Raw genomic sequence first — 24,826 nt, forward strand, 5'->3', positions numbered from 1 at the left:
AGCAGCACCTCTACTCCCTGCCTGAGGTCTCAAGCCAGAGGAAAAAAGTCCAGCAAAGGTGGAGGAGAAAGGTTGTGATTTGTCCCCACATGGGCTCTGGGAGAAGGGGTATATCCCTACCAACTTCATCTCAGGACCCGTCTATGCCATGGTCCTGTTCACCACCACCTGGGGTTGGTAAGGGCACCCTGAACAATTTCCCATTTGTCTTTTTTTCCTTCCTGGTTGAGTGAGATCTTATTTCTGTTGAGCTGAACTATTTATCTGTGTGGCATGAAATGTCACGGATTGCGAGCAAAACCAGGACCAACCCACGCACAAGAAATAATAACCCTTTGCTGCTGCTCACACGCAACTCCCCAAATCTTTAGGCTGCCAGCGACTCATTTTCTTTGTCCAGCACTGAACTTGCTCTCAAGAAGAACTGAACTCAAAAGACAACTGACAGACAACAGCCTTGGGAGCCTGATGTCACATGAATTCATGCTCAAGTTAATGTGCAAGTGAATCTGGGGACACACACAACCCCTTGCCACAGAGGCAGGGCAAAGACTTACAAGGTAAAAGTGGCTGTAGGTTTCACCTTGTGGCCTCACGTGAAGTTTAATCAAGCTATTAAACGTCCCAAGTGTCCAGTGTGGAAGGAATCTCTGTTTGCTTGTTTTGTGAACTGAAACTTCAAAGCTATTTTTATGTAAGATTAGCCATCATGCAAAACTCACTGGTCAAGCAGTTAATAAAATACACACACCCCATTGAAGGGTTTTGTACATCTCGGTCCTTGCACATAACAAAGCAATGATAACCCCACACAGTCCTGAGAGCAAGCCCCTCTGCTTGGTGAGGGCGGTAGTCCTGGCTTTTCGGGGCTCATGTGTTATAAATTCTGGAAGCTCGTTTAGCTGCAGTTTGAGCATCGGGTTCATCTTCTTCCTCTTCCTCGGTTCGCTTGTATTTCAAAAACAAGTCAGACTTTAAGAAGCGACTGTAGCTGTCGTACTTCATGAGGTTGAAGATCTGAGGAGGAAAGAGAAAGAGTCTGAAGGCTGCAGCTAATCCAGGCCATGAATCATCCTATCAAATATTTATTAAATACCTACCGTGTGCCAAAGAATACACAAAGAAAGCTAAAGTAAGGCATGCGCTAGATGAGGCAGATTTCCTGGTCATTATACAATCATTTCAATGGAACATATAGCTTAGAGAGTCACATGAACAAATATGTCTTTATTTTGCACGGCAGAACAGATTCACGCTGCACTGATTCATACCTTCGTATGAAAGGGCCCTTTAAGAATTGCCACTATATCTGGAGAGATAATACAGGGATGCATTTCTCTAAGAGCTGGAGGTAGCAGAACAGAACTCCCAGCAACCAATCCCAGGCTGCCTGTCCTCCTCCTCACCTGCAGCGTGGGTAGGGAAGAAAAGCAAATCCTTTTCTTCTGTATGGACAATCTCTTTTTAAGAAAGCCCTCGCCCTTTATTTCCCTCCTTCATCTGTCAATTTTCAGGACATCTGAGGTCTAAACATCCAGAGTGCACCCAAGGTGCCTTCTCTTTCAGCACAAACACAGGCTCCAACAAGCAGAAAGTTTCAGAAGTGCCTAGAAGGTTGCTCACCGTCAGGCGGGGTTGTCAAGTGAGTGGTAAAATCCTGACATCTTTTAAACCCACCCTCTGTCAACACAGAGTTTTGTAAACTAAATATCAGATGGATTCTCAGACCTCAGAACATCGACTTGGGGGATGGGCGATGCCTCCGGAAACAACTGGAACCTTCAGCCTTCATACCTTCATTTTCCAAAGTTGGCTGCAACTGCAGGAGAACCCAACCACCCAGGTCATGCTGCAGTAAGTCCAGCCCACGGCCAGGAAGGATTCAAGGAAGCTTGATGCTCTTTAAACTGCCCTTCCAGCCTTGCCCAAGCTCTTTAGAGCACTGATCTATTTTGAAGCAATCTTGTAATCCTATGTGTGATTATGATTTGCTGAGGTTTGGAGAAACTATTTTTAAAAATCCCAGAAGATGCAAAAATCCTAGCCAGGGATGAGGCTTGAGATGAGGAAGGCCATTACCTTTTCATGGCCTCCCACAAACCTGCAAAGCAGGTGTCACTGTCCCACACCACCTGCCCTGTTCAGCCTTGCTGGGCACAGGGTCCCCAGAGGAACCTTCTAGATACCTACAAGTTGAAAGTCCAGAACAGATGTTCAAAGTGTGACTAAAGGAACTGGCTTTGTGAGGCCCCCGAGGCACGCAGCCTGTGTCCCCCCACGCCCCCAGATCCACAGCGAATGGGACCCACCACTCTGGGCAGGATGCGGTGTGACCCGCGCCTCGTCTGAAGTCTCCGTGTGTGGGAGAGGAACATCCTGTTTGTCTGTAGTGGCTCTGAGGCTCAGACTTCAAAGGAGAATACAAAAAGGGCTGCTCTGGAGGCACCCAGGGTTGAAGGGCGGGGAGGCAGGAGGCTGCCTGGCTGAGAGGGTGCTCAGATGCTGCACTGGCCACCAGGAGATCCCAAGAGGCCACAGGCCCCTCTCGCCAGCACTCCAGGCTGCCAGCTCAGCAGGAAGGGGCAGGGACCATGTCAAAAGGGCCTGAGGGCCACTCCCTGCTGTGGCAGGTGTGAAATGCCCCAGCAAGCCCAGAAGTCCTTCAGGCTGAGGCTACCTGCCCCGGGGCCTCCCCACCTCCCAGTGCCACAGACTCACCAGGAAGCAGCTGTGGCCATGAGGCCTAGACAGATTTTAAAAAGGAAAGGATGTGGCTTCCACTGGCCTCATCCTTCTGGCTGTGAGCAGCCTGATGGCACTACATGGGGCCCAGAGCCAGCTTCCCACTCCCACCAGCAATGGGCCTCCCAGGCATGGGCTCAGGAGCTTCCCACTCCCACCGCAGAGCTCCTTGTGGACTCAGCAAGACAGCCAAGAGGACATAGAGGCGCCTAAAAATCAATCCCAAGAAAAGGCAGTGTACCCAGCCACAGACCACGTCGTTATTTATCTTAGGACAAATGGCCACGAAGGGATCCAATCAATGTTTTTCCACGAGTGACCAGAAACCACCCAGTGTGCACAGCAGAGGCTGGTGAAGTGAACCAGGCCATGACCAACACTACCAAGACGTGACCACCGCCAGGCAATGGACCGTGCGTTCTCTCAGACATTCTCAAAGACCTTGATTTTACGAAGAAGGAAATGGGGGCTTGGGGCTCAGTACTTTGCCTGATGGTAAGTGTATGGGTCAGCTCTGGCTGCTAGAACAAGTACTACACACAGTCTCTCACAGTTCTGAAGGCCAGAAGTCCAAATGCCAACAGGGATGGTTTCTTCTGAAGCTTGTAGATTGTCATCTTTTCTCCGTCCTCACATGGTCATCCCCCTGTATGTGTCTGGGTCTGAATCTCCTCTTCTTATAAAGACACAAGTCAGGTTGGATTAGGGCCCACTCCAATGACCTCATTTAACTTAATTACACCCTCTGATGGGCCATCTCCAAATACAGTCACATTCTGAAGTAATGGGGGATAGGACTTCAACATATGAACTGGTGGTAGTGGGGCCACATTTCAACAGTAAGCAAGGGATGTGAGGGGTGCCAACTCTAGCAGGCTAGCTCCCCAGCCCACACCACCAGGCACTGGCCACTCCTATGGCAGAATACACAGTCATCAAAAATAAGGTCTGAAAAGAGTTGAGCTTGCAAAACCACCCATGAATGTTAATTGACTGAATATTAAATACCAAAGACATTAAATCTAAAAACAATGACCCCAAGTATGTTCAACCATGTGTTCATGTGCATAAGAGGAAAATAAATCTCTCTAAAGGTCAGTAGCAGGTTGAAGAATGTCCCCCCAATGTATGTCCACCTGGAACCTCAAAATGTGACTTCATTTGGAAATAGGGCTGGTAAAGGATGCCATGATAAAGCCGCGCTGCATTTAGGGTGGGTCCCCATCCAAGGACTGGTGTCCTCTTCAGAAGAGGACACACTGAGACACACAGGGAGGTGGCCATGTGAAGACAGGTGGAGATCTGTGTGCTGGCAGCCACGGCGATGTGCAAGCTGGAAGACACAAGGAAGGCCCCTGACCACACCTTGACTCCAGGTTTCCAGCCTCCTGACCTGGAAGAAGTTGCCGCTGTTTTAAGCCACTCAGGTTGCGGTCACGCGTTACCACAGCCTAGGACACTAGTAACATCAGACCCATCTCAGCCCAGTCCTACTCAGATACGGAAAAAAGCTGCCCTCAGGGTCTCAGATGGTTCTACCAAACCAGGACTCTGGTGGGGAGCTGGCTTCCCTGGGCGAACTGTGACCGGCGCCCAAACACGGTAAGAATCCTTCAACTGTCTGCAGGGAAGAAAATGGAGACCAGTCTGGCCTGAGACTCAAGGTGGGCAGAAGGCATCAGAGCGGAGTCAGAGCAGATGATGGGTCCCAGGGACGGGCAGCCAGTGAAGCAGAAAACTCAAGTTGGCAGCCAAGTTGCTCTCTGTTTCTCCCCCGCCCCTGCCTGCCCCGTGCCCTGGCCAACACAGCTGTGGTTTAAAGGTTCCAAATTTTGGCAGCTCCACATCTGTGAGCCGCATGCCTACAGTGTACACTTGAGCAGCACTGCCTGGGATCCAGTCCTGCAGGCGGCTGGAGGTGGGCCTGGGAGGGGAGGGAGAGTTACCCAAGGGCAATTCTTCCAGCACAGGGTCATTATCCCACCAGGTGCCACACCCACCCCAATCTCAGCACAGAGCAATCTTGGACTATTCCAAATGGACTGCGCCAGGAAAGGACTTGACCACAGAAGCACCCCTCTCCCAACCCAACCCTCCCCCCATCAACAGAGAATGGGGCTCAGAGTTTATTCCATCACTGCTCTGATTTGCTGTATGTCAAGCCTAATAAATATTTTAAAACCTCTCAGAAGACAAGCACATTAGAGGACCTAAATGAAAAATGCATCTCCCTTCTCTTCAAAACCCTCTGCCAGGTTATTTCAACCCACACAAGGAGAAAAAAAAATAATCCTTCAATGCACAAAGTTTTTTTTTTTAAGAAGGATTTCATATTTGCTTCAAAAATTTGGTCTAGTTTTTGTATGCAAATTGCTGAAAGGTAGCAGCAAGCAGTTAAAGTTCTAGAATGTGTCCTCTCTCCCCCATACCAAGACTACAGACTTACTTTCCCAGCCAAGTGAACAGACAGGAAGTAGAAAGGAGGAAGCCCCTCCACCTGTGCGCCTGGCACGACGGACAGAATCAACTGGGGACCTGAAGATTGCACAGGCACAACAGGGACTGCCCACCCCAAGATGAACCACTCTCCCTCCCTGAGGCAGGAGCAGGTGCTGCAGGAGGTCCAGAGCAGACACAGACTGCGAACGAATCAGACAGCTCCGGCCGGCCCTTGTCCCCAAGCACCAGGGCAGGCCATGTGTGGACAGTTCTGTAGTGTTGGACAGCACTCCTCGTTGTAGACCCGCCCGCCAGAGACGGACAACAGGCCAGAGTGGAATCAGAACTCGAGAGGGGGCTGGGCATGCACAGAGTCCGAGAGCCCCTGCGAGAGGTGGAAATGCCCCAGGCCTGTAGGAGCAGAGCCCTCCCGTGGGGCAGGCTGTCCACTTTTTCCTGGAGTCAAGATACTCAAGTTCAAAGCCCAGTGACAGGTGGGGCTTTTACTTAGAGAAAAGGCATTTTATCTTTGCGTCTGGCCCCTGGAAGGAGAGTTAAGTGCTCTTCCAGCACCTGTTCTCCCTCGTCTTCCCCTGCATGCCATTTTCAAGTTCTAAGAAAAATCTAAAAGCATTTCAAATGCTCTCCTGCACGCCCCAGCTCTCAGGAGGCACAGGACCACGTAGATGCAGGAGCCACCTTTTCTTCCATTTGAAGAGAAAACCACAAGCTGTTTTCCAGCTGAACACACTGGAAAAAACACCCATTTCTGGGCTTGGTCTGATCTTTAGTAACAAATGTCGTCCTGCACCATCAGGCAGCGATGATCTGAATCCCAGCTCTGGCCACCACCTCAGCCTGGCAGCAGGGGCCACAGTCAAGCAGGGGAGCTCAGGCCGAGGTCCTGCTCGGGGCTGGGGGAAGTGGCCCCCAGATGACCCTGCAGGCCAGGCATCCCCTCTTCTAGCCCCCTTGCCAGCTGCTCCACCCCTCCTTATCGATGCCAAAAAAGGAAGCATTTGTTTCTCACTTTGTGGTTCTAGGGAAATTCAGAGAGGTGACACTGCCCCAAAGGGGCACGTTCCTTTGTCTGTCAAGGATGTGGCCAGGAGCGCTGCATCTCACCGAAGCCTTTTAAATGTTTTTCTTCAGCCTCTGAGGGTGAGGACTTCCTCTTCAGACAGCCGTCCGCACTCAATCCTCCGGGTCCAGAGCAGCACCAGCCCTAAAGCCCACGGAGGGCAGCCCAGCAGCATGCAGGCGAGGGGTCCCTGAAGTTCACAGGACAAGAAAGCGCACCCCTCTCCCTCCAGACCTGCGCCATCCTCCTACATGGCCACAGAAAGTGAGGATTAAAAGCCGCCACTGGCAATGAACCAGACCTGTCTGCCTCTCTAAATCACAATGGGTTCCAGGGGAACAGACCCAGGTGTGGGGTGAAATTCAAACCCAGGGCTTTAGAGGAGAGAGCTGCAGAAGTCGGAGCTGAGAAACTGGCTGGAGCAGAATTCCGTTCTACATCTTTGCTGTGGCACGACCCTGAGGACAGACAACCTAAAGGACTTCCCGCTAGTGGGGAGAGTGGCGAGAGGCAGGGCCTGGAAGATTTCACTTTGCATTGGACCCTCCTGGGTTGCACGAACTTTCTTTTCTTTCCTAACAGCGATGCTGTGCCGATGTAAAAATTCAAACTCATTTTAAAAATTAATTTGTTTGAAATTTCCAGAGACACAGTTACAGGATGATTCACACTCGGCGGGTTCCTGCTCGCTGGCTCCTGGGCGGCCTCTTCCATCCTCTGTGGAGTGCCAGCCATGCCGGTTAGCAGGACTCGCTGCTGCTCTCAGTGCAGTCCACGGTGCCTGTCTGTCCCCTGCGCTGTGGCTGACTCCCAGAGTCTCAGCAAGTGAAGGAAATGCTTAAGAACCAGCCACGGCTGAAGCGAAGGAGGACAGGACAGCAGGGGAGAGGAATGTGGGCAGGGTGGCAGGAGGGAGGGGGTCATGAAATGCCAAAGACAGCGCCCTACAGCAGCCGTGAAGGGGAGGCGGTGCCTCGGGACGGGAGGGAAAAGATAAGAACCCAAGGGGAAGCCACATCTCCAAAGGTTCCTGCTTTACATGGGGAATGGCTGTCACGGCAGCAGTGTGACAGGAAGAGCTGAGCCAGAGGCCCTGAGCTCGAGGTCCCATTCTCACGACAATGAGCTGGGACAGCAGCCCCAACCCGTGAACTACCTCCTCTGCAGGCCAAGGTGCCAGGTCCCTCCATCCACAGAACCACCTGACGGCCAAACAGATGCACCTGCAAAAGCACCGTGGAAACTGAAGGGGTCTAGTCTTGTCGTCTTCCTGGAACTTGTCAAGGTGTCAAAAACTAATGTGGAGCTGGGCACGGTGGTGCACGCCTCTAACCCCAGCCACTAGGGAGGCTGAGGCAGGAAGACCGAAGTTCAAAGCCAGCCTCAGCGATTTAGCAAGGCCCTAAGCAACTTAGTGAGACCCTGTCTCTAAATAAAAAATAAAAAAGATCTGGGGATGTGGCTCAGTGGTTAAACCCCCGGGTTTAATCCCCAGTACTTTAAAAAACAAACAAAAAAAAACCCATAAGAACATTGTTGCTGCTTTTCAGGTGGGACCTGAGGCTGAGGGAGGGTACGGCACCCTGCCACCTGTGGAGAAGCCACAGGATTGCCCTGTCCACATTATGGAGCACAGAATTCTGTCGTGGGGGCCCATCCTGTGCGCTGCAGGGTATTAAGCAGCAGTCCAGGCCTCTGCCCCTAGATGCCAGTAGCACCTGTGTCCCAGTCGTGACAACAAATTTTCTCCAGACACTGGCCCATATCAGCAAAATCGTCCCCAGTTAAGAACCACACACTCACCTTGAGTTCAGCTTCCCAGTACAGTGCTGAGGACACATAGTGACTGTCACAGAGGGCTGGACACAGCCAGGCACTGCAGGAAGCACCTCACGGGCCACACTGCACCTCAAACCTCCTTATTAGATCCCCGGTTCCATAAATGAGGAAACCAAGGCACAGAGAGGAGAAGCATCTTGGCCAAGTTCAAACAGCTGCTGAATCCTGAAGTCAAAGAAGCTGGGGGAGGGGAGCTCAGACCAAGGAAACGAGGCTGTGACTACCAGGGGCGACGTCAGGACTGAGGTGTGGAATGGTCGACTGTTTACTGGACAGCTCAGGGAGGCAGCAGGGCTACGGAAGCCCCATATCACAGGCAGCGACACGAAAGCCACACAAAGAAACAGAACCTGGGGCCCAGGGCAGGACTGGCTATGAGCCACCTCTTCCCTCTCTGGTGTTGAGGGCCAACCCAAGACACACGATGGTGAATCCGAGCTCAGCGTCTGGGAAGTGACAAGCCCTTGTGGGGGAGATGGCCTGAGCCCCAGGCCACCCAATTCAAACAGTGAGTCTTGGTCAGGAGGTCAAAGTTCGGAGTTGACTTTCTAGAAAAAGAAACAGCTCTACACTGAGTCATCTGCTCTCTCTTGTGCAGCCAAGGGGCACAGCTTTCAAGAGAATCAAACCCTATTAGTCCAACTGGCCCATCCTATAAATAACCACCATTCAAAATCCCCATAAGTAAATGGCAGCCTGATGGGTCCAATCCCTCCCAACTCGGCTTCCATCCCCATCTCTTGCTGTACCCAGCTCACGGATGTCCCCAACACCCCCACAGCGGCGTGCCTCAGGGTCTTGCCTCACCCTGGGAAACCCTGCCTCCCTGTCTTTCAGGTCTTAGTGGCCTCTCCAGGGACCAGCAGGCTCAGAGCAGCCCCTCCGTGCCATTCCTGGCCATCTCTTGGCAACTGCATTTCCTTCTTTACGTTTCTCCCTTTCTGTATTCGTGGATGGATAGGAGCCGAGTTCCTGACTGCTCATGCAGCTCTTAGCTCAGGCCCTGCTACGTAGCAGGACCTCAGTCAATACTGGCAGCATAAAGGAAGGAATGAAAGAACAAATCCACAAACTAGAAAGAGCCAGAATCGAAGCAGAACCACCTCCCAGCAGTGGATTTTTAAAAAAAAGAAAGGTGGGGGGTGGGGGGAAGACCCATAAAGAACTGAAATTCACTGATGAAACCAACCCTTTGTAGGTGTCCAGAGCAGCCTTCGCCTCTGGGCTGAAGTACCAAAGAGAGGGCTGCAGCCCACCTCCTGTCTCTCCCAGCTTAGCCAGCAGGGTGGGATGTACGACCAGCCAAGCTTGCGAGTTAGATCAGAGCACTCTCTCTCTGCTCACATGAATGTTCCATGTAACCAAGTTTTAAACCCCAAACATCCTCTAAGATGTTGCTTTTGATGAAATGCTTATTAAACTGTACACCACATTCTTCACACAGTACACTGACCATCATTTGACTCTTCTTGATGGTTTGGGGTCAGGAGGCTCCCTGATCACATCACCCTCCTACAGCCCAGGGAGGCCACAGTGTGGTGTGTGGCATCGTGGGCTCCCACACGCTCTGGCCCCTGACGGCCGTGCTGTGGTTTTGTGTGTAGTATCGCTTTCCGTCTCCCTGCCGGCTGGTAATCACCGTTCCCACTGCCCCCTGTTCCACGGCCTCTGCGGACCCCTGACAGCCTCTCCCAAGAACAAACCTGGGAGGACTGTAGACCAAGCGTCAGCGGGACCTGAACACAAGCCAGAGGCCTTGAGCAGGATGCAGAGGCCCCGGGCCTCAGGGAGGCTTTTCCCACCCGTGAGGTTCCAGCTGTGCCCCACAAAGCCATGCTACTCTAGCAGCAGCCCCGGAGCAACCGGGGGCACCTGGGGCTCCCCTGGCCAGGGGGCTAGGAGCCCTGTGAAGCCGAGCAGTGCTCTGTGAACTCCTGGGCCCCAGCCACATTTCCCACACCTTTCGTCTCCTTCACTTGGGAAAACAGGGCCCTCGAGGGAGCCTCTGGGAAGAAAGAGTCGCAGACGGTGCTGAGGCGCATTCTCCCAGGTGGCAGCCAGGCCCCTGAGAGGCAGTTTCCCAAAGTGGAACAGAACCCAGAGGCCCTTCCCAGGGACTTGCTGGGAATTCCCAATCAGCCCCCCGCATCCGCGGATTCCGCACCCGCGGATTCAACCAACCGCAGAACAAAAATATTCAGAAAAATAAAAACGCATTTGTGCCAGACACATGCAGGCTCCTCCTCCTTGTCCTTCCTCCCTAAGAGATACAGCGTGACAACGATTCACATATTTGCTGTTATAAGTGACCTAGAGATGACTCAAAGCATACAGGAAGATGTGTGCAGTTAACGCAAATACACACCATGGCCATCAGGGACCTGAGCACATGGGTTCTGGTACCCCAGGGGTCCTGGAGTAGCACCAACTGTGCCTCAGGAGGACGGTTAGTGCCTCTTTCTCCCTCCCAGGTAGATCTTTTTTTTTTTTTTTTGGTGCTGGGGATTGAACCTAGGGCCTATGCATGCAAGGCAAGCACTCTACCAACTGAGCTATACCCCCAGCCCCCAGGTAAATCATTTTTAACAAGAGAGTGTGAATGAACTTTCTTTACATTCAATAGTAGAACCGCATGACGCCACGTTCGTTCTGCAGTGCACATTTGTGGATCTATATGGGGGGAAAAGATGGACCATCTAGAGGGCAAATGTTATCTTGTCATTATCTCCTGGTATGGAGCCATGCAGGGTTAGTGTCCAGTTTCTTTGGTTGAGCATGTATGAGTTACGTAATTAGGTGGACAAAAGTTATTTTTTTTCAAGCTTTTCCTTGGCCTGCAATTCCAGCAACTCAAGCAGGAGGATCACAAGTCTAAGGCAAGCCTCAGCTACTTAGCAACACCATCTTGAACCCCCAAAAAGAACATTTTAAAGAGGGGATGGGGGTATGGCTGTGGCTTGGTGGTAGAGGACCTCTGGGTTCAATCCCCAGTACCACAAAATGAAAAGTTAAAAAAAAATCCTCTCTCCCCCGTGTTCCTCTTTTCTGTGGCAGCTGAGCCCCCAGTGGCTGCCTCTACTGGGGTGTGTGGAGGTCACAGGGCTCCACTGGACATCTCCCAGGAGAGCTGGATATCTGGGAGCCTGGGAGCCACCACAGAGTCCCATCAGCCCCTCTCCTCTTGCTCCTGCCTTGCTCAGCCTGTGCCCCCACAGCCTTTCCACCTGCTCTGCTCCAGGGCCTCAGGGGCCTCTGAGCAGCAATGAGAGGCTGCCCAGGAGCTGGGAGACCAACACAGGCCTTGGAAGGCAGGTAGGTGAGAGTGAATCTAGCCTCCGGCAACCTTCTACTGCTCAAGTGACGTTCAACTAACTGACTATTGGTTCTCCCTGAGCCTTGTTCTTCTCATCAGCAAAATGGAAACAATACTTTTCACTGGAGCTTAGATGAGCTGATACTTGCCAAGTGAGGCACCAGGCTCAAGGGACAGCTCCTAAATCACAGGTATTGCTATTATTAAGAATATCTAGAACACAGGGGCCAGCCCAGGTACTCAATCCTGGCTGCTCTTTAAAGCACTTTAGGAATAGCATTTGCCTGTAATCCCAGTGACTCAGGAGGCTGAGGCAGGAGGATCCAAAGTTTGAGGCTAACTTCAACAATGTACCAAGACCCTGTCTCAAAATAAAAAAAAAGAGTTACAAAGGACTGGAGATGTAGGTCAGTGGTACAGCCTTTGGGTTCAATCCCTAATACCACCCCCCGAGACACACACATACAAATTAATTATAACAAAATAAAAAATAAAATACTCTAGGAAGCTCATAAAAGATGCTGAGGTCCATGTGGCCACAGTACATTGCACTTCCTTTCCCTCCACAAATTCATGTCCACAGCATCCTTCCCAAAGGCCTCAAACCACCATCTCCAGGAGGCCCTCAGTAAGACTCCCAGGAGGACTGGAATTTTTTCAACACTCCAATCTGATTCAAAATCTGTATGGAATTTACACTTAGCATTGTGTCAACTGGAAAACATTTTCAAATTACTTCTTACATTTTTATTTTCTTCCTGTGAGGGCTCTGGGCACATACCACATGATCCAAAAAGGTCAAGCAACACACAGGGTCCATGGTTCTCAAAGTGTAGCCCCAGGCTTGCAGCATGAACTCACCCTGGGAACTCATGGGGAGCTGGTCCCTGCCTTTGGAACCCTCATAGCTGCATGCTAACTGGGGGCGGGGGTGGGGTGGGGTGTGCGTCTGTTTTAACACATCCTTCAGGTGATTCTGGGCTTGCTTGACTGTGAGGACTGTGCTGAGCTAAGCTGGAAGCTGGTCCCCACCCGCGCTGCCAGGTAAGACAGACCTTCTCTTCCTCAGTGAGGATGGGGCCAGCAGGAGTGTGAAACTGGTCTGTCCGTGGTGTGGTTAGAACACTTCAGAGTAAGGAAGCATGATATGAACAGTCTCACCTGTAGATTCCTATCTACAATCCCATCCCCTTATCTGTTACCACTTAGATTTCTCGCAAAAAAAAAATCTGCCAGAACACTTAAAGTTTACCCATTTACAGGTCCATGTTTAAGCCTAATTTTTCCTGTTTTAAGTGGAATATGCTGCCAAATGTCCACTTTGTCATTATGACCCAGGAGCTACATTCTAAACCAGCTTACAGCACTGGCCATCGGCAATTTGGTTGTTTGCACAACAACATCAGCAGGTGCCCTGCCACTTGGAGGCTTTGCACTTGTCTTCCAGATGTCCCAGCTTGTCCTGTCGCAGTTACCACATGCTGCTTGTTCAGTGTGGGTTCCTCAAACAGCCCCAGCCTCCCTTCTCATCTGGGTTGAGGAGGCAGAGAAAACCCTGCTGGTTCAAACAGTGTGCAGACAAAGAGGAAAAGCGAGGGAGCGTCCCACAGGTCAGTCCTGACCCTTCACCAGCCAGGGCCGCTCGGGGTGCCTCAGCCTGCCCAAGGGGATGAGAGTTTCCTGGGAGCCTGACGTTTGGTGCTGCACTGAATCCTCCAGCCTGGATTGAATGTGGGTTTTCAAACCAAGGTGCAGTCAGGGAAGTCGGATTACCTGGTCCTGGAGTTTCTGGAACATCAGAGGGTGTGGTTCTTCCAGGATCTTCTCGTTGAGCCGAGACTGCCCCTCCACGTTGACTTGGGATGAGGCCTTGTTGGACAGAAAGGTCACGTAGATCTCCTTGGCCTTTTCCTGCATCTGGAGGAGACAGAGGGGGCTGTCTGTTACCTGCAGACACAGCCCTTCCCTGCCTGAGCCCCTACTCTGCCCTATGGCCAGGCTCAGAGCAGCTGCAGCCTTGGGAGCTCTAGCTGCCACTTGGGACCCCCAGGTGGGCTCATGGCAGTCCAGCCCCACCCTCCACCCTACTTGTGTGTCTGTGGCCGCATCTCCACTAACCATTCAGAAATGACGAGAAAGCACCCTGACCCAGGGTGAGCCTCACTACCATTCAGGACCTGGGAAACATCCTCCAAATTAAGGGCTCCCGGGGATCTTATTAAGTCACAAGAAGGACTGAAGCGCTGATATATACTCCAATGAACGAATAAACCTTGAAAACATTATGCTAAGTGAAAGAAACCAGATACAGGAAGATATGCACCATATGATTCCATTCACATGAACTGTGCAGAGTAGGTGAATCCAGAGACGGAAAGATTAGTGGTCACCACGTGTTGGGAGAAGGAAGAAAGAGAGAGGACCGCTTGATGAGAATGGTGTTTCTGTCTGGTGATAAAAAAGAGTTCTGGAACTACACAGTGGTGACACTAGTACAACACTACGAATGTACTCAATTCCACTGAGGTGTACCCTTTAAATGTTTTGAAAGGTATAGTGAGACACTGAAAATGGTCAAAATGGTGAGCTTCCTACTAGGTATATTTTACCACAATCAAAGAAGTCAAGGGCCGAAGGTGTAGCTCAGTGGTAGAGCACGTGCTTAATATGCGTGAGCCCTGGGTTTAACGCCCCGCACTGAAATAAAGAGGTCAAGGTAAACCTAGTTCACATGCCCACCAGGGATCCAGCCAGCACCTGCTCTATAGGGTACAGACACCTTCTAGGTGACTCCCATTTCCTCAGTTCCCTGAACACTCAGCAAAGTGCCATTCCCCGTAAGCCCCTCTCCTGATGAGGACAGGGCCGGGACAGGTGACGGGTGCAGCAGGCTCAGGACACGGCTCCAAAGCCTTCAGTTCCACCCCGTTCCCTGCCTGAGAAGCACAGCGACCTCTGCAGGTGCAGCCTGACAGCCTCCGGGACAGGCTGTGCTCGCTCACGGCCCCCCTGAAGTCCCAGTGCAGTCCTGCCAGGAAGCCGAGCTCTGGGGAGGTCAGGCAGCAGAGACAAGATGCCCACCCATCAGCACTGTGGCTGCACCCAAACCCAGCTGGGGTGGGAGTACCCCAATGGGAAGGAGCCTGGCTTCGCGGTGAGCACTTTGTCTTCAAAACAATGTGCCTGTGTTGGGGCTGCAGACCTGCGGACTTCCCCTCAGAGGTCTATTTTCTTTCAGAGAAAGGAGACTTCCTGTGCCCCTGCCTCACCTGCAGCTAAGACAGGCATTTCTCCAAACATCACATGTAAGTCATCACCATACCCTGCGGAGAAGGCCCCCAGAAAGGGCTCGGAACTGCAGCCTCTCAGCTCCGATTTGCCGAGGGAGGCGAGGAGGATGGGGGGGCGGCCTGGAAATCTGCCTTTCTCTCCGAAGAGCCTTCTGGGGTTCTGAGTACGCTGTGGAGCTTGGCTTAGAAAATTCTAGGCTCTGAAAACCTTCTGGTCTTATGGAAACCGCCCGAAGTCTTCTAAAACTGATGCTTGAAAACAGGGGGAAAGAACTTTTGTGGTTCCAGAGACTAGAAGACCCCACTAGGCTGCGGCTTGACCAGGGTCCCCTGGGAAAGCCAGCCTCGCCAGTGCTTACAGGAAGACGGCCTGGGTGGGGGTCGACCCCCCCAAGTCCTGGAGTCTGTTCTTTCTTGACTATCAACATAAACAACCAGTTGATGTCAAACTCAGGGACAAGGAGCCTCTTAAGGTAAATATGGATGTTCCAAGGACAGGTCTGGGGATCGTCAGCGAGGCCCAGAGGAGCAGCACTTTGTACTCTGCACCTCTCAAAGACCCATCCGCTGTACGGAGCCACGAGTCTTCCTCCCACCACCCCCTGCCCTGTCAGGAAGGAACATTTTTGGAAAACCACTTCCTGTTTCACAGCTACTTCACAAAAGTAGAATTTCAGCCTGTCAGATCAGCTAACTCCATGCAGAGCCCTGTGGGCAGCAGGCCTCCCCTTCCCTAGAACACTCACACACACACCATAGCACACACATGCACACATGCGCACACACTGCCCACGGGAATCCAGGCTCTCTTAAGTAGTTCAAGAAAGAGCTGGGTAATGAGCGGCCTGAGATTGAGGTGGGGGCAGGAGGCCGAAGGGCAGGAAACAGGTGGCAGGTCTGCAGGTATACAAGCCCCAGGACCCAGACTCATCTCTCCCACCAGCCGCCCCTCCTAGGTCTCAGGAGGTCCCAGACCTGCCTCAGGCCTGCCCCCATCACATGCCCTGAGGAATGGCCGAGCAGCAGAGCTTATCTGGGCCAGGATAGGAAGCATGACAGAAAAGGGAAGCCCCAAGACCGCCGACCACAAGCCGGTCACGGGAAGGCCTGCTGTCCAGACCGAGAACACTGAACAAAAAAGAAGAACCAGTCACTTGAGCTATCTTGGTACATTTTTCCAGAGCTTTGTTAACCCTATTCTGGCTGCTGTTAGGATAGGAAGAGGACAGCCATCCCTGGTGGGGTTGATTTGAGGTCTGTGATCTGAAAAAGAGGCCAGCTTCTCTTCCATGGCCCCAAGACACACCAGATCACAGCCTAGACAGGGCCTCTCGCTCCCTGAGGACACCTAATGTGCCCAGCTTCCAACACACCCCCGAAGGTGCTACAAAAGGACCCTGCCTGAGTCTTCCAGGTCGGGGACTGTGGACGGCAATGTCTGCACCCCGGCGAGCTCCTTTCAGGCTCCCCAAGTCTGGGCCTTTCCTGGCAAAGCCTCTGCTTGCCCACAATGCATCAAGTGAACTCACTCTCAGCCCCAGAGACACCCTCCACTCAACAGCAAAGCCCTGCTCACCCAGCACAGGGAAGGACATGGCTGGGCCTATGGGTTCCTCTCCCTCCCTCGGGAAACATGCAGCTGTTTCCCACTAGGAACATGAAAATCTACTTTGTTTCACATCCCCATGACTAATGGCCTCCACGTCCCCAACTTCTATGGAAACATCCCACAAGAAAAGTGTGCACTGGAGTCTTCCTTCTTCCCTCCCAGCAGCTCCTCTGCCACCAGCCAGCTCAGCCCAAGAGCCCGGACACTCTCTGGGCCTCACACTGGCCCCCCGCCCTGCACACCTGTCCTACCTTCTTCCCTAGCTCCCACCCTCCAATGGCCTCAGGATTTTCCAACACCTCTTTCTTCCTATCTTCTTTGGGCTCTTGTCCCTCTGTCTCCTCCCTAAATCCTGGGGTTCCCCAACTACATGCTCTGCCAAGGTTTCGGCCCTACATTCTCCCCCAGGCCCATGTACCAACTGATCCCTAGCAATGTGGACAGGGATGTCCCATTAACACAGCAACCTTTTTACCAAGAGCAGGGGTATCCCTGTTGGTCAGAGGTCCTGCAGCCTCTCCTCCAGGAAACGGACACCACAACGCCCTCTGACACCCACACGGCCCCCACACTCTCTCTGGCTCTGCTCGCATCACTCTGAACGCACCTCTCATCATCTCATCCCTCTCCATCCCGAGACCCCTGCCAGAGGCACCATGGGAGTTGACGCACAAGAGCACTGGGGACCAAGCCACCAACTGTGTTCACGTCGACTTCAGAAAGAGAATGAGGCAAAGAAAGTACTGAGTAAATGATAGGAGAGAATTCCCGAGAACTGGCCAGGAATGGGAGGAGGTTGAAGGAGGAACAGATGGTGGGACAGACAGCAAGAAGAACAAACCCAGCACATGCAGGGCTCGGAGGAGGTGACAAGAGGCACGGCCAAGGGCAGGGACCAGGTCACCAGGTAGAAGGGAAAAGGAGGGCAGCAGAAGGAAGACGTTAGACGCCCAGATCCTTGACCCCCGCCTCCAACCCCAGGCAGTGACCACCTCCCTGCTCCCTTCCCCCAGAAGATGGGAATATTCTTAAGAAGTTGACTGAAGGGGGCAAAGATGAGCTGCCAAACGGGATTCAAGAGGCTCAGTGATGCCTCAAACATAGACCCCAGCAACCTCTCCCACCCAACAGAGGAACACATTGCCCTGTGGCCCACCAGGAAGAGACCGGAGGGACCTCATCTTGAGAAAACAAAAACATAAAAGCAGAAAATGAAGGGAAAGTTGAAAACTTCAGTAGGGACCAAAAGCCAAATAGACAAAGATAGGAGGAAAGAATAAATAAAATTACGGGCTCAGTCCAGGATTAGGGTCACCACTGGAAAAGAGACCAGAACCAGATTAGGTGGTGCCCCCTGTGGTCCCAGCCACTGGACAGCTGAAGAGGGAAGATCCCTGGAACACAGAAGGTCTAGACCAGCCTGGACACCATAATGAGACCTGGTCTCAGGGAAGAAAGGAGAGGACAGAGGAGAGACAAGCCCCCCAAACAGAAGAAGCTAAAAAAATTTTTTAAAAAAAGTAGAAGCCATCATCTTAGCAATGTAGGAGGCTGAGGCAGGAGGATTGTAAGTTCAAAGCCAGCCTCAGTAACGTGGTAGGTCCTAAGCAACTTAGTGAGACCCTGTCTCAAAATAAATATAAAAAGGGCTGCAGATGCGGCTCAGTGATAATGCACCCCTGGGTTCAATCCTCGGGATTGAAAAAAAAAAAAAAGAAATAATAGCAATAACATGAGAACATTTCCAAGAAGTATAAATTTCCATATTAGAAGGCTTCACAAAGTATCCACAAAATTAATGGACCATGTCCCTTCAAAGCCCCTGATCATACAGTTTTAGAATATTGTAACATAAAGCAGATCCTATACCATTCCAGTGGGGGGAAAAAGCAAAACAAAACAACTTATTCATAAAACACTGATGCTTAGAAGCAGGAGACGATGGAACAGGGCTGAGGTGTGCTCCGCGGCACAGCACTCACCGAGCACGAGCAAGGCCCCGGGTTCAATCTCGGGTACCACCAACACCCCACCAAAAGAAGAGGATGACAGTGGGACAAAGTCCTCAAAACTCCAAACCTGAGCTTGGCCAGAAGGCCAAGAAGTGACTGTGCTGCAAGATTCTCAGTGAGTTGCAACCTAGAATTCCTACACATCAGTGAACTGGGAGAGATGGAAAAAACTATCACTGTCACTCCACTGTCCTCACACCTCTAGCTGCCCAGGGCCCTTTCTCAGCTGTTGCTGGCTGTGTGCCACCAAAACAAGGGAATGATGTGGCAGAGGAGGAACCAGGTCCTGGAAACTGAAGCCTTTACCCTGTGGCACAAAGAGGGCAGAGGTGTGGAGCAGTGGTCAGAGAGCTGTCCCCAGGAAAGCCAGGCGACAGGGACAATCTAACAGCATCAAGCTGAACAATGCTGTGGGCCAGTGGGGAATGTGAATAATCGGAAGAGCAAAAAATGGTCCAAGAAGGAAAAGGTAAGCCAGGTGCCTGTAATCCCAGCCACTGGGGAGGATGAGGTAGGAGGATTGCAAAATTGAGACCAGCCTAAGCAAACAAGGGAGGCCCTCAGCAACTTAGTGAGACTCTATCTCAAAACAAAAAGGGTTGTTGATGTGGCTCAGTGGAAAAGCATCCCAGGTTCAATCTCCAGTACCAAAAAAAAAAAAAAAAAAGGAAACTATAATAGTAAGCAAGCACCTCTTTGCAAACAATAAGCAATAAATTCTTCATCATAAAAATGTCACAAAGATCTAAGTAAGCAACCCCTGAGCTACCGCAGGAAGAAGTTGTATATAATAAAATAAAAAATAAAAAGAACTGGAGATGTAGCTCTATGTAGAACTCCCCCAGCAGGAATAAAAGCCCCAGCAGGATGGGATGCGAGTCCAGCCCTCAAAGCCCATTGCCACGGCTGAGACTGCAGGGCCAGGGGACAGTCCTGCTGCCTGCGGAGCCCCCAGGGGCTGACCGCCTGAATACAGGAAGTGACAGCACACTGTGGTCCAGGCCTGATTCTGATACCACAGGGAAGATGAAGCCACACGACAGAGGGAAAGACAGAGCCAGGAAACCAACAAGCGAGTTGTACAAGCTATCTGAAGTCAGGGAGTGCTGCATGAGTCGAGTCAAAGGATGAAAAACAGACCCAACAAGGTTCTCTTTAAAATAACCGAGGCAAAAATCGAGATCTGCATCAACCCCACAACTGCCTCAGTTGACTACAGAGATAAACCCTCCCACGCCTCCCTGCTGGGCCAGATGTGATAAGTGTGATTGCGAAATTCAGTTAGGCCCAGTCCAGTGCCTGCGTCCTCCTCTCCTCCTCGGCTTCTGAAAATAAGAGACTGTCTTACGCTGACTCCCTAGTTTTACTTCCTGTGCCGCAGGACACAGGAGAGAGACCTCACAGGCTGGAGTCAGGGACCCGGGTCTGCTTCCTGGTGCAACAAACTGGGTGGCCTTAGGTGAGCTGCTGCTTGACCTCAGACCACATCCCTGCACCTGTGAATGGGAGCAGTCGAGAGGCTCCAGGCAATGACCCACACTGAGCCCGGACACCCCAGGGTCACTGATGCCTCTGTCCTTCCCAACGCCAGCTGCTTTCTTAGGCAGCTGGCAGGTGAAGGTGACATTCATAGTACTGAAGTAATCGCCAGGCACATTCCAGGCTTAAGCCTTCCAGAGTCTTAAGATGGGCATCAGGGATGGGGGCGTGGGGAGGGGCTGCCCTATTCCATATGCCTCTCTCTAGGGTGTGGACAGGCAGTGCCACCTAATACCATACCTGCCCCATGGACACTGAAGTCCTACAGAGGCTTTCCAGGGCCTTGGCATGAGGTGACCTCCTTGCCGTGGCACCCAGGTTCCCAGGTGTGGCCACACCTGTCCCCAGCCTTCTCTGCAAACAGAACCCTTCCACCTCATCTTACAGGATTGGTCTTCTCATATGCTGTCCCGGCTCCTTGGGGACACTATCCCCCACCCTCAGCCCCCAATTCAGGACTCAGCTTTGAGTGACTTCCCCCTGGGAGGCCCCACTGGCCACCCACTGCTGGGGCTCCCACAGGCCCCCCACTTCCCATTTCTACTCTCACCACACTTTCAAGGTCTGCTCCCCAAAGCAGCTCATCCAACTCACCCCTGAGGTATCTCCAGGGCTTCTCAGGATGCCTGATGCTGAGCGGGTGCTCCCCACAGTCGCGGTGACTTCAACTGAACAGACGAACACAGAGCAGACGTGCAGGCCATTTGCCTGGGTGACCTGAGCACTGATTTGAGTCCAGCTTTGCCATAGCACGGGGTGGTGGGGGGACCTCAGCTTCCTCGTCTACACTGCAGGTGAGCTGGCCCTAACACTCTAAGAACAATGGGCATCTACTCAGCCCTGACACCGAGCTATGAGGTTGGTTACATCTGTTGCATAGGTCAGCAGGTACTGCTGGCCCTGGGCCCTGTCCTGGGTGTGGGGGACAAAGGGGAACCAGGAGCACTCCTGCCCTGAAGAGTACTCCAGCCCCAAATCTTACCTGTCCCCTCATTTCTCACGTCCCCCTGCGGCCTTCACCACCTACGATGCTCTGGTCAGAGTCGTCCAGAGGAAGAAGATGCCAGGAGAAACAAAAGCCCTGCCCAGTGGGCAATTTGTCTTAGAATCTGTCCTCTCGCTCCAGAGAAGGAGGTGGGGAGGGAAGGCCACGATGCTCCCTCTTGGGGAAAACATATCTGAGCCCGGAAGAGCCTCAGAACAAACCAGCGTTGGGCATTTTCCAAGCAGTGGACCGCGGATAATGGCAGCTGGCCCCCTGAATTCAGGCTTTTGGAGATGGAAACTCCATTCCTGGCAGCCCACAAGCCACATCTGTCTGTGAAGATGTTTTGTTGGGCAGGCAAGGTTTTAAATTTTTAAAAAAATGAGTTCAAATATTTAAAAGTCGGATGGTTTCACATAAGACCCCGAATGTCCAACTTCTCTGGAAAACCAGCTGCAGGGGTGGACAAGAGAGAGAAGCAGCTTGGGACAAAAGGCCCCACAGGACCCCGGGACAAAGAGTAAGCAAGCCAACACCTGAGCACTCCATCAGCGAGCTCGTGGGGACAGAACAGAGGAAACCCTGCCAGCCACAAGCCCCACACAGGCAGCCCGGGCCCGACACCTGCAAGTCGGCAGCCTCGAGGAGCTGGTAGCCCTGTAAACCAGGTCTCATACCCACCGATCTAAGGCCTCCTTCTTAACCTCACCCACCTCCTTTACACCCAGCCTTCAATGGCAGAAAATGCAGCCAACATGGGAAGTTAAAGGCTACCTCCACACATCTACTAGGAGAACCATCAGACACTCTCGTGCGGGGTGTCTACCACTACAAAGCACTTATAAAGATATACTAAATAATTGACAATCCATCTGATGAACGCTGTGCTTTTATCACTACTCATCTGCTGATCGTTTTACTATGTCCAAAAATGCCAACGTGGCAAACTCTGGGGAAGCATCCTCATGACTTATTCATGAAGAGAAAGATCACACACAATGGCAAACGCTAAAGGACATAAATCATTATTTTTACTCTAAATATTGGCCCATTTGGACAGTTCCATTGAAACGTGGATTGACTCTCTTTTTCAAATTATTAATATTTGATCAACATAAGATACCTAATCAGAAGCTTAAATTTTCCCCCAAGTCTAATATAAATCAGGCTTCTTTAGGCAATTTCAAAATCTATGAGGCAAGCAGCTGAAACTGGATAAGAAAAAGGAAACACACGATCAAGAAAATGATCACAAGGTAGAAAGAAATACCTGCTTCTTATCTTGCAATTTCTTAAAATCTTCACATGCTAGCCAGAACAAAACATTTTCTTCACTGAATTCCTTTTTCAAAAATTCCTATGAATCAAAAGGAAAAAAATATCATACAGTATTCTACTTAAAAAGAAAAAAAAAAAGATGCATTTTCCTCCAAGAAATGATTTGGCAAAAATTCAACAGATGAGGCTGGTTCAATTATCCTTTGAGAACTCCACCCTGAAAATAAAGAGCATGTTTACTGTTAAAGCTAGAATTTCATATGCATTTGACCTTAATGGCTTTGACACTGTAGAGAAGAATAAAAATGAAGCAGGACTCTACTTGCATTTCTTAGCTGACAATAAATTACCAAAAAGTAAATTAAAGTGGGAAATGTATTAGTTCCTTCCAGCCACTGTTTAAACAAAGTACATTCCTACAAAACCAGGCCCATTTTTTTTTTAAACAAAAGAAAAGAAAACATATTAAGCATGTCTGAAACACTACAATGACGGCTATTTTAAGTTGGAGGTGTGTTTTCTTTCGGCAGCGGTTGGGAAGTGGGTGCATGGACAGCATTTCGGCCGGGTGGAGGCTTCCCTGACATCTAGATGATGCTCAGTGGCTTGGTGTCTGGGACCCAGGAGCCCTGGCACAACCTGCCACTCTCTCCCTGACGGGGACCCACAGCATCCTGGCCCCACCCCTCAAAGACAGACGTTGCTGAGGTTCATTCTCAAAATTCCCATGTGGTCCTCCAATGGCAGCTGGAGGTCTGCTGGCTGAAACAGTCGGTTCTAGGTGGCACCGACCATACCCCATCCATCTGCCTCCTCTTGGAGGGTCTCTTCTCCAAAGACACTATTGTCTCTATTGACATTTCAGAGAGACCCAGGCAGCCCAGAGATGGAACTTCTCCATACAGACTCCACCCCTGGGCTCAGTACCTTCTCCCCATCGCCTCCCACCCCACGAAAACCAGGGACAGACCACCTGCCCCTCGGTGTCACGCACTGGCTATCTGTGAGAGCATCGTCAACGTGACCACGACAGATGAGAAGTTCTGACTCTCCAGATGGGACAGGGTTCAAGATGGGCCTGTTTCCCCCCCAAACCCCTCTAAGCCTCATGCATCACATCAATCCCAATTAACAATGAGGAAGGCGAACCCGGAATCTCTTCACGCCTTCGGGGTCTTCCAGCAGACTCTCCAGGGAGGTGGCCCACTTGGCCGTGGTCTTGAGGCTCTGGTGGCTGCTGCTGGAACTGCCATCACTGTCATGGATGTCTGCAAAGCAAAGTTCAGACCACGGTCAGGGGCCCAAGGACACTGCTGTTCATCTGCACGCGGTGGTCACCCTCACCGCCCCACATCCCCAGCCCTCAGATGTTAAGCTGCCCTCCAGGCTCTGTTAGGCGCCTGACGTAATGACTCGCTCCAGTGAGACAGGCGCTAGTACTTCCCGTATTGTGCACATAGGAAAATCAAGGCGCAGCAGATGAGGGGCTTGCCACTTTCTGACTCATCCACCAGCCAGCTCACAGGCATTCCTAAAAGTCTCACTCCAGCTGCCTCCCCTACCAGAACCCGGACTCCCCAGCACTCCTCCCCGACCTGCTGCAGGCAGCCATCGTGACTGTGCGGAGTGGTGACTATTCGCAGGCCTGACTCCCGCTAATCTGAAAATTCCTGTCCATCATCATCTTATCTATTTACCAGCTCCTACCTTGTTGCCTGGCATAGAAAACCATGGAACAGAAAGGACCAGGACCAGTGTAAGGATGCAAAATCAAAGGGGTTGCCAAAGTACTCAGACATCAAGGTAAATAAACTGAGGATTGAACCTAGGGGTACTTTAAGACTAAGCCACATCCTCAGCCCTTTTAAGGTTTTATTTTGAGAAAGGGTCTCACTAAGTTGGCAAGTCTAGCCTCGAACTTGTGATCCTCCTGCCTTGGCCTCTCTAGTTGCTGGAATTGTCAGGTATATGCTACCAAACCCAGCTTCATGTGATTTCTTTAAAATTAAAATTAATCAAAAAAACCCCATGATGAACAGAATACCAAAGTTTAAACCAAGACAGGATCATTTTTCTGATTTTCCATTTAGACTCAACCTCCAGGATGGCTTAGCATGCCACTGTTACATACTGGTCTTTGTTTAAACTTTTGATATTTGGTTCGTCATGAATATTTTTATGTAATTTTAATCTTTTAAAACACTATATTAACTATCGATTCCCTTGAGGCCTAAGTTTTCAGTGCATAGCGTGAATGGGTGACGACTCTGCATCCCAACATCTCTCACCGACCGACCCAAGACATTGAAATCTTGTCTTTTTTTAGGGTTGGGGCTGGAACTCAGGGCCTGGCAAATACTAAGCAAGTGCTCTACCACTGAGCTACGTTCCCAGCCTTTAATATCCCCTTGACCAAAGGAAAGAGGACAAGGGATCTCCACTAAGGCACTGAGGCCACTGAGTGCAGGAGGAAGCAACCCAGTACAGACACGCCTCCTTCTACAGGATCCAGACTCAAGGAAAAGCCACTGGGAAGTCACTCTGGTTGGGCTCAGGTTCAAAACCCAGCTTGGCAATCCAAACTATAAGACCTTGGGCAAAATACTGATAGAGTATACCCCTGACCTCTAGGGTGACCCTAAGGATTCAAAAAGGAAGCGCTAACAGCATGTTCCACAATGGCTAGTGGAGAGGATCTT

The 24,826-nt window shown here is 51.3% G+C and overlaps 1 protein-coding gene across 2 annotated transcripts in view; it reads right to left on the bottom strand.

Annotated features, from left to right (window-relative positions):
• Positions 1–671: 671 nt before the first annotated feature.
• Positions 672–24,826, bottom strand: part of Rgs10 (regulator of G protein signaling 10) — a 35,452-nt gene continuing 11,297 nt past the window's right edge. For both annotated transcript variants that reach the window (XM_076834771.1, XM_076834772.1), the window contains exons 2-5: positions 23,277–23,395; positions 22,120–22,206; positions 13,188–13,331; positions 672–1,017 (exon numbers count right to left, since the gene is read on the bottom strand). In XM_076834771.1, coding sequence (XP_076690886.1) covers positions 871–1,017; positions 13,188–13,331; positions 22,120–22,206; positions 23,277–23,395 — 497 coding nt within the window. In that variant the 3' untranslated portion in view covers positions 672–870. The remainder of the gene's footprint in view (positions 1,018–13,187; positions 13,332–22,119; positions 22,207–23,276; positions 23,396–24,826) is intronic.

This window comes from Callospermophilus lateralis, chromosome 15, assembly GCF_048772815.1.
Source record: "Callospermophilus lateralis isolate mCalLat2 chromosome 15, mCalLat2.hap1, whole genome shotgun sequence".
In the NCBI taxonomy this organism is placed as follows: Eukaryota; Metazoa; Chordata; class Mammalia; order Rodentia; family Sciuridae; genus Callospermophilus; species Callospermophilus lateralis.